The sequence below is a fragment of the Engystomops pustulosus genome, chromosome 1, assembly GCF_040894005.1.
Source record: "Engystomops pustulosus chromosome 1, aEngPut4.maternal, whole genome shotgun sequence".
In the NCBI taxonomy this organism is placed as follows: Eukaryota; Metazoa; Chordata; class Amphibia; order Anura; family Leptodactylidae; genus Engystomops; species Engystomops pustulosus.
Window position 1 is genome coordinate 231,879,013 of NC_092411.1, and position 10,651 is coordinate 231,889,663.

General features: G+C 39.4%; 1 protein-coding gene across 1 annotated transcript in view; it reads right to left on the reverse strand.

Annotated features, from left to right (window-relative positions):
- GUCY1B1 (guanylate cyclase 1 soluble subunit beta 1) overlaps positions 1-9,386 on the reverse strand; it is a 49,867-nt gene extending 40,481 nt beyond the window's left edge. The window contains exons 1-2 of the mRNA XM_072120803.1: positions 9,241-9,386; positions 300-373 (exon numbers count right to left, since the gene is read on the reverse strand). Coding sequence (XP_071976904.1) covers positions 300-373; positions 9,241-9,243 — 77 coding nt within the window. The 5' untranslated portion in view covers positions 9,244-9,386. The remainder of the gene's footprint in view (positions 1-299; positions 374-9,240) is intronic.
- Between the last annotated feature and the right edge of the window lie 1,265 nt (positions 9,387-10,651).

A 10,651-nucleotide genomic window follows, 5' to 3' on the forward strand; every position in this document is an offset into this window, starting at 1 on the left:
ATCCCAGCCAGAACTTTTTTGGTGTCTGTGACAATTGGATTTGAAAAATGTTGGGTTGTCATAAGAATCAAGATTAACACTAAAGCTTCATTGCAGACACCTATGATAACTGTTACAGCTGATCATTGTAGCCTAGGACTAAAGTACAATAAATTACCAATATCCAGAGGTCCGTTTGTAACTAGGGGTCGTATGTAAGTCGAGTGTTCTTAAGTAGGGGACCGCCTGTACAAACAAAATCTAAAAATAAATTATTAACACGGCAAGTATAGGGAATGAAGTTCCTGTCAGCAACTTACTTGATGTCTTCCCATACTTCTTCTCCATAGTTCCTAATAACCAGCAGCTCCAAGGCATGGTTGACGAATCCATACTACAAATATAAATAATGAAACATATAGAATTAAATAAATCATTAATCATTAAACAGAAAGCTCACCCATGATGTCGGGTGCTATGACATGTACACATATTTGATCAATTGTTGTCAAATCAGTACAATCTCAATGTGAATTGGTTTGTGTAAATGGCCAAGTGATGTCAGGTGACAGACAAGGGTTCTGGTGTAAAAGTCGGCTAATCTCAATTTTGTTTTGAGAAAACACACAGAAGAAGGTTATATGGACGTGTGTTATCCTAAACTAATATCTGTGTGTGTAAATGGCTAATCAGTTATCATCAACTGAACAATGAGACACATATTTTTTTTCTTTTTTTAATAGACACAAAAATACATAATTCTATTTTCCAATAACAATAAATACACGGTATTTACAAAAAGCAAATACATAAGTAAATCAATATACCCGCTTCCCACCATAAGGAGTTTCAGCTTAGTACAAAATGTATTCTCTACAATACACATTAAAGTGTTATGTGTGGCAATATACTCCAGCACCTTTCACTTCAGTGGAGCTGAGTTGCAATACTGGAAACATCCAATGCACAGGTGTGGCGCTGTTTATAGAGGAGAATAACCATGTACTTCTTATCCTAGTACATGTTTCCTTATAGAAGATAAATCCTTTAATAACTTCTTCTTCTCTTGACTTAAAGATGTATTCCAAGAAGAAGCATAATTCATATTCAAATGGGTAATTAAAATTGAAGCTAATATGTAATTAGTGCTCCCCTTAGCAGAAAATTAATATTTAAAGTGCTACTGGCTCTTTAATTAGTCTTGTGTCTTTGTCCCAATGTAGGAGGTCCAGGACTGAAGATAACAGCATGCTGAGCTAGTCACATGACCTGAAACAGCCTGGACAGGTCATGTGATCATCGCTGTGTTTGGCTGTAGTTGGTGGCTTGCAGTGGGTTTGATGCCAGATAGGGGGTTGGGCCTATCATGATTAGGGGGCGAGGCCATCCTAAAGGAGCAAAGAAGTCTCAGTTATGTGTGTTGAGAGGTCAATTCATGGAGGAGAGAAGTAATGGTGAGTGAGGCAGAACAGGAATGGTGGTGCCATAGGGAGGTCATTTATTAGGGATGGAAAGACCAGAGGGGTGTAATTACATGGAGCTGCATTTTAGGGACTGAAGGGATGTAGTAACATGACACTGCAGTTAGAAGGCTGAAAGGGCATGAGGGATTTATGTACATATTCGGAGGCAGGGAGGGACATGACGAGTGCATTTACATGGGTAGGATTCAGGTAGTTTCTTATAGCACCTGTTGGGCAGGTGATTTTTAAAAAAATTTAGTTTGTTGGTGGATTTAACCCCTTAACACCGCAGCCCTTTTTCGTTTTTGCGTTTTCATTTTTCACTCACCACCTTCAAAAATATGTAACTTTTTTATTTTTCCATGTACAGAGCTGTGTGACAGCTTATTTTCTGCGTAACAAATTACACTTCAAAATGTTGGTATTTAATATTCCATGGCGTGTACTGGGAAGCACGAAAAAAATTCCAAATGCAGTGAAATTGGTAAAAAAAAGGCATTTGTGCCGTATTCTTGTGGGCTTGGATTTTACGGATTTCACTGTATGCCCCAAATGACATGTCTACTTAATTTACGAGACAATTACGGGGATAACAAATTAATATAGGTTTTATAATGTTTTCATACATTTAAAAACATTAAAACCATCTTCTGGGGCTAATAACTTTTTATACTTTGGTGTATGGAGTTGTGGGTGGTGTAGTTTTTTGCAAATTTCGATGACGTTTACAATGTTATCATTTTTAGGACTGTGCGGCCTTTTGATCACTTTTTATAGAATTTTTAATTTTTTTTAAATTGTCAAAAAAGTGCCATTTTTTACTTTGGCCGCGATTTTCCGTTACGGGGTTAAACGCAGTGAAAATCCGTTATCATATTTTGATAGATTGCGCATTTTTGGACGCGGCGATACCTAATGTTTTTATGATTTTTACTGTTTATTTATATTTATATCAGTTCTAGGGAAAGGGGGGGGTGATTTGAGTTTTTAGGGGGGGGGGTTTCCGGCCTGCAAGTCCTCTCTATGTACCGGGACCCGGCATGTGACGTAATACTACGTCACATGTCGGTAAGGGGTTAAAAGGAATGTATCCGATTTAAAAAACATGTCTGCTTCCTTCCGTAAACATTCATTTTACTACAGCTGAGCTCCAATACCATCACAAACTGTAGGGGTGGGGCTGTCTGTGAAAGAATGCAGCTATGCCAAATGCCAGACAGAAGTGAGAAGAGTGTGTTTTTTTAAATGGGGCTGTGTGTGGGAGGGGATGGTTTTTACATGTAGGGGACTTGATGGATGTATCACATACTGGTGCATGGTACTCAAGTAAAGACCAGTGAGACATCATCTTAGTGTGGCTATGATGGCAGTAATAGCAGTGATACACACAGATATAGGAGATGAGAGAACCATGTAGATTATTAGTTGCCATTACTGTGGTAACAGAACAGGCAAGTCTGTTATATCATCACCTCAGAGGTCACTGGCAGCAGAGCATGAGAGGGAGGGGCTGTTACTGAGAACTTAGGGCTCATGGGAGTTGTGGTATCATGCATCAGCCCTCTTGAAGATAACTCTGCCTACTTTGGTAAGTGAAAGCAAACTATTTAAAGGGAACCTGTCACCAGATTTGCACATATACAGCCAGTGACAGGCTCCTATAGAGCCCTAGGGACTGACACCCATCTTTTAGCTAAAAATTGTTTAGCTTACATACACATAAATCACCTTTTATCTGATATTACCTGGCATCAGATGGGCATGTCCTGCTTGACCAGCCCCTCACATCTAATCCTCCCCATGCCTTATGCCTCCTTAAGCCTCTTCATAATAGCAAACTGTACCCCATGCATGTATCTGACCACATGAAGTCACATCAGCCTCCATAGACTTCTATCCTCTCCATCCTCCATGGAGGCTGCTGTGACTTCATGTGATCCCATATATAGTGCAACTTGCTATTGTCAGAAGGCTGAGAGACCTGCGATGACGTCACTGGTCACATGTCATGAATGTAACACAAGGCACGGTGTAAAAAAATTGACAGAATATTTCCCATCTGTACATAGAGCTTTATATGTTTGTAGTTGAAATTTAGCAGACAGTCACTAAGTGCAAAAAGACAGAGCAGGGCTTTGAAGAAACACAGAGCAATCAGTCAGAATAATGGGGCATAGAGAGAGAGAAGAGTCAGAAAGACCAGACATGAGTCAAAAAGCTAATTTGGATATCAGAAAAGATCTGTAATTAAGGTACAGTGCCTCACTGGCAACTAATTTTGGTGAAATGGGGAGGCATTGTTAGTAAGGGTGGGTAAAATCTGGTGATGGGCCCTCTTTAAGCTCAATTTTGGGATTACTGAAATTGAGTTTTGTTTTCATTTATTTATAGCATTAAATGTATCAGATCTTCATAAGGCCATTTAAATATAGGTTCTGCTGGCACCAGTGCTATACCTTCAGGTTCAAAGACTATGGGGTCATTGTCTGCCCCTTATGTCTTGTACTCAACACTTTTATAGATGTTGAATATTTCCATAGGTATCTGCATTCATCTCCCACTTATCTCACATCAGCAGCAGTGTCTTAATAAATAATTGTATCCTAACCCCCTTGAAATTTTCTGAATATTTTCTATACTGTTTACCACGTTTCTAAGGCTGAGGCTGTGTTTCCACCATAAAACATTCAAAAAGTCTACTACACTGTTCTTTTTCATCTTTTACATTAGAACCGTACAATGATTTATGCTAATACTACCATATAAGTCATCAGTTGGGGGAACAGGTTAAAGATATCAAAGATATATGTCCCATAAATATGTTTATGTGTTTTAACATTATACGTTAAAATGAGACATAATTGTGCGACAAAGTAATAAGACAATTCCGCTATTATAATTTTATACCAAAATTGTAGGATGACATATATCCCTACCTCCTTTGAAGTGCTAAATTAATAGCACAACCCCCCCCCCCCCAGATAACAACACATTGTATGACAATGTATGATATTTCCCCTATGGGGACAATAAAGTTTTCTATTCTGAAAACCTTCCTTAGCTGTGCTAACTCTACCTTCAGAAGGAACTTATACAATCTTTGGGTTGATCCTACTATCCACATTACATATAGTTTATAAGGTTTTCCTTTTAAATTGAAGATCTACGCATTATAGTTTAAATATTCCTTCTTCTTTTCAATGTATATGAATCCACAAGGCAGATTCTTATCTGCATCAGACACAAGTATGGAGAATAAGTGACCCTGACACTATATGATTATGCCTTACTCAGCGGGCCACTCCCCTTTACTCTTCCACATGCTTCCTTACCATTCAGCACTTCATGTTATATGACCAGAGTGATGTCATCTAAGGTCCTTTAACCATAACATTTGCAAAGACTTCTACTCCTCCCCATCCTCCATGGAGGCATGTTGTAATTTCATGTGATCAGATACAGACATGGGGTAGATTTTTTAAAATGTTACAGGGTGAAGAAAGGATCTTACATAACGTCATTCTGGTCACATGACATGAAGGGCTCAATAATTTAACAGAAATTTGACACAACTTTTTATATATATATATATATATATATATATATATACACACTCACCGGCCACTTTATTAGGTACACCTGTCCAACTGCTCGTTAACACTTAATTTCTAATCAGCCAATCACATGGCGGCAACTCAGTGCATTTAGGCATGTAGACATGGTCAAGACAATCTCCTGCAGTTCAAACCAAGCATCAGTATGGGGAAGAAAGGTGATTTGAGTGCCTTTGAACGTGGCATGGTTGTTGGTGCCAGAAGGGCTGGTCTGAGTATTTCAGAAACTGCTGATCTACTGGGATTTTCACGCACAACCATCTCTAGGGTTTACAGAGAATGGTCCGAAAAAGAAAAAACATCCAGTGAGCGGCAGTTCTGTGGGCGGAAATGCCTTGTTGATGCCAGAGGTCAGAGGAGAATGGGCAGACTGGTTCAAGCTGATAGAAAGGCAACAGTGACTCAAATCACCACCCGTTGCAACCAAGGTAGGCAGAAGAGCATCTCTGAACGCACAGTACGTCGAACTTTGAGGCAGATGGGCTACAGCAGCAGAAGACCACACCGGGTGCCACTCCTTTCAGCTAAGAACAGGAAACTGAGGCTACAATTTGCACAAGCTCATCGAAATTGGACATTAGAAGATTGGAAAAACGTTGCCTGGTCTGATGAGTCTCGATTTCTGCTGCGACATCCGAATGGTAAGGTCAGAATTTGGCGTCAACAACATGAAAGCATGGATCCATCCTGCCTTGTATCAATAGTTGAGGCTGGTGGTGGTGGTGTCATGGTGTGGGGAATATTTTCTTGGCACTCTTTGGGCCCCTTGGTACCAATTGAGCATCGTTGCAACGCCACAGCCTACCTGAGTATTGTTGCTGACCATGTCCATCCCTTTATGACCACAATGTACCCAACATCTGATGGCTACTTTCAGCAGGATAATGCGCCATGTCATAAAGCTGGAATCATCTCAGACTGGTTTCTTGAACATGACAATGAGTTCACTGTACTCAAATGGCCTCCACAGTCACCAGATCTCAATCCAATAGAGCATCTTTGGGATGTGGTGGAACGGGAGATTCGCATCATGGATGTGCAGCCGACAAATCTGCAGCAACTGTGTGATGCCATCATGTCAATATGGACCAAAATCTCTGAGGAATTCTCCAGCACCTTGTTGAATCTATGCCACGAAGAATTGAGGCAGTTCTGAAGGCAAAAGGGGGTCCAACCCGTTACTAGCATGGTGTACCTAATAAAGTGGCCGGTGAGTGTATATATATATATATATATATATATATTATATATTATAAGTACACAGAGCAGACATTCCTTAATTCCTCATTTCATTCAGTAGCATGCTCTAGCAGTAAGACCTGTCAACAAGAAGGCAGGACAATTCAAGTAAAATTTTATATGTAGGACCCCATTTGTATCTTGGACTCACCTCAGGTGAGTTGCATATAAGGTTATATAACCATTTAGTGATAAGGACAATCCTTATTAATCATAGTTTTTTTTATGAAGTATTTATTTTAGGTGGGTTAATTTAAATGCCAGGTTCCATTTAATCCTGACTTTCAGCACAAGGATTTTCCATTTTAGATGCTCATTTAAAGGAGCTTCCCGAACTTTTACAATAATGGCCTATTTTCCTGCCACCTCCACCGGTCTGCTCATCAAATGTGCCTTCTTCATTGTTTACTAGCCACAGTTCTCTACATATTTAAGCAGCTATATCTATGTATCGCAGGTTCCCTTAACTTGAATGGCGATGCTACAATAGTAGGTACAATGTTGTCCCTGGTAAACAGATTGGTGTTTCCTGCTGCGAATGTTGGTACCTCCCTTTGATTATTTCATATGTAAAATCTTGGTGTGTGCAGAAACTTACTCGTGGGGTCTCTTCTAGACTATGTTTTGTGGCGCTACAAATTATAATAACTACCCAAGTAATTGTACCTGTGCTACTACATGGAAGAACCTTAAATAGAGTTTGGACATGCCTGGTTCCCGTAGGACTGCTGATGCGATAAGCAGATGCTCCGACCGAGGTTAAAACAGGTAATGTAATTGTGGGGTTGCAACATCGACTCTCAACAGTATTAAAATCTGCTAAAGGGAAGGCAATGTACAGTACTTAAAGAGGAGCTGTCAGCTTTTCTGGGAATTGTGTTGTATCAAACTCTTGGAGTCTCTGTAGAATAACATAGACAGGGGCTTTCAATAGTCTGCATTGGGTGGATCCCTGTAATTTAGTGGGGAAATGTATGCTGTAAATAAATTGACAGGTGGGTTTTACTAACTCTCCCTTTTAGGGGTGGTCTGATTGTACCATGTCAGTTTAGAGGCACACTCCCAAAAGGTGACACCCAGTTGTCTATTTAGTCATTAAAGGAAATCTTCCATCAAAATCAAGCCTGATGAACCAGGGACACTTACTCAAAGATCCAGGCACCGTGACTGTGGTAACCTTCTTATATATTTGTTATCCATGGCCTCCTTCCTTCTAAAATCAAATTTTGAATTATGCTAAAGAGCCAAAGTGGTTCCTGGGAGTGTAACCAGTGGCCCTCTGTGCTGCAGATTCACAGGCTCTTACACTTCCTCCCTGCTGAAACTTCATCTGCCTTAGTCAGATTACATAAGGCAGATGAAGGGGGAACGTGCTGAGGAAACAGGGGGGGTGTGAGACAGAGGGTTTCTGCACAGTCCTTCAAATTTATTAGCATAATTTTAAAAGTTGATTTTAGAAGGAAGGAGGACATGGATAACACATATAAGAAGATTACCAAGCGTCCTTGGTTTATCATGCTTGATTTTGATAGTAGTTTTCCTAGAAGGAATTTGTAGCAGGAATAACAAGAAATGGTGCAACACGAAACTATGAAGATGCTGCTTTATAATTACTAAACTATTCAAATATTTTTAATTAAATATTATTATTTCTTTCATGCATACAGTCATGGCACATTATATGTAGTCCAGTAGACTACACTCTGAGGCTACAGTCGGCTTTATTTATTTCTTTGCAGTTAATTCTCATGAAACAACTAGAATCCTTCATTCATGTTTTTTTAATATGTGAGCTCACAGTAAAAAATGTGAATGTTCTCTTTCAATATTCTTGAGCAAATTGCTCAATGTAAATTAGGGTCTACAAAACACAAAACAGAAGTTTAGTCTTTTATTTGCTGTCTAGTATGTTGCATTGAACTCGTAGGTCACTATCCAGCGGTCGGCTGACTTCTCTTTGCTTTTTACTGCTGGGTGATAAATGGTCCAATATCTCCTCTATTGAGACTTTAATCACTTTTGTGTGTATTATGAGTGTCTAATCCATGTACTATTACTGACTCCATGTACTGACTGTCAAATACATCAGAAACAAATTTGCCAACAGTTTTCATAAAATCATAAACCACATAACTATATTCTGTACATGATCAGTGTAAACCATTCCTTTTCTGTATTTATAAGCTAGTCCGTTATTAATATTCTGATCTAAATGATGTCAACATCTAAACGTATGGATGACAACCAGCAAAGGCATGTGAAACATGTAGTGCAGCCTGTCACTCGGGAACAAGACGGATTTGAATTCAGTCCAGGGCCTTCTCTAAAATGACAATGCAGCTGATGTCCTGACGTAAACTATCATCGCAATGTCCTCTCTTATTTACGCTGGAGGTTACATCTCAGACATTTTCGTAGAGATTTCTTCATTAGGAGCATCAGTGGATGTTCTGTTATATGTCTTTGTTCACATAATTTGGCAGGAATACAATTTATGACAATGGTGTTATGCAGTTTTGAGGTCAGCGTCTGTGCTTTGGTGTAGAGTCGAAAAATGGTGAAAATGGTGCCAACACGAGACAAGCAACAAGCTCATTTAGGAATCCAGCTGCAGTAACTACACAATACAGGATAATAATGCCATTAATTGGTATGCAATACGTGCTATTGTAGAAAAACAGGATGCGCTTTAACTGATGGTGTAAAAGACGTCCACCCACACATATTACTAAGCAATCACTGATCTTATACAAGCCAAGACATAACGCTTATTGTATGATATGTACCTAAACCTAGGACATATGTCCACAATATATATATATAAATAAATAAATATATATATATATATATATATATATATGTGTGTACACAAACCGCTACATTCTATATACCTACTTATTTAAGGCATAATTTACTACGGTATTAAAAAATAATGAAGCACCTACCATTCTGCCAGAGGTTTGCCTTTCCCCCTTTCAAGAAGACAATGGTACGTAAAGAGTTACTTAGTGACAGCCTCTGCAGCTCTAATGAAGCTGAGCACAGCAGCAGAGCATAGTCCACACTAAATACCGCCCCCTGGTGATAAGCAGGCAGCCGCAGCCAATAGGAGCTGAGGATATGAGCCCCCCTCCTCTTCAGCCCGGAGCAGAGGATGCCTGGCAGAGAAGAAGGAGCCATCCTCGTCTCTTGTTGCTCCAGCAACAGCAAAGTCACAGTCAAGGCGCATCTTAGCAATGTCTTATTGCTGCCTTTTTGTGGGGAGGAGAAGGTTAAAGTTTCAGTTCTGCTAGGATGATACAAAATAACAATATATACGCTACAAGTGCTGAAATATAAATCATAATCAAGATGTATACTGATACCTTAGATGCAAACTGTTACTTTAATATTATTAATACTTTTAAATATTATTATAATAGTTATTCATGATGAAGTCCCTGACAGATGCCTGAACCGTTAGCAGCAGGTTATAACGCAGGAGAAGCTTTATACTTCTTATTTTATTTACATAGTGTCTTATCTACAGGTAGCATGTTAAAGCAGGAGCCGCAGAGTAGAGTGTACATAATTTATCATTTGCTAGCAATATGTTATAGAGCAGGAGGAGCGGTGCAATTTGTACATACTGTCCTAGCTGCAGGCAGCATACTATAGAGCAGATTAATAATAATAATTTCTGTAATTATACAGAACACACAGATTACTCAGCGCTGCACAGAGCTTGCCAAATTGGTCCCTGTCCCCAATGGGGCTCAAGATGTAATCAACCTACCATATTGTACATAAAGTCCTATCTGCAGGCAGCATGTTATAGAGCAGATTAATAATAATAATTTCTTTATTTGTATAGCGCACACAGATTACACAGCGCTGCACAGAGCTTGTCACATTGGTCCCTGCCCCAGTGGGGCTCACATATTGTACATAAAGTCCTATCTGCTGGCAGCATGTTATAGAGCAGAAGTAGATGTACAGATTGTACATGTTGTCCTACCTGCAGACACCATTTCATATAGCTTGAGGGTTTTTAGCAAATAAACTGCAGGCTACATGTCATACAGCAGGACTTGCTCAGCTGATTGTACCTTGTGTACTATCTGCAGGTAATGTGTTATAGAGCAGGAGTAGTTGAATAAATTGTACATCTGCACACAGGGGAATTAACATTGGCTCAGATATATTGTTGTGTCTGTGCTGCTTTTTGTCTATTTGCTCCCAAAAAGGGTGTTTTGAGTAATTTTTGTGTGTCAGTAGGACTTTGTCCGACACTTTCAAAAACTGTGCACCTAAAGAGGCGTGGTAATACCTAGTGGAAGATTGGGACACATTTATTACTGCAATTCCACACAATTC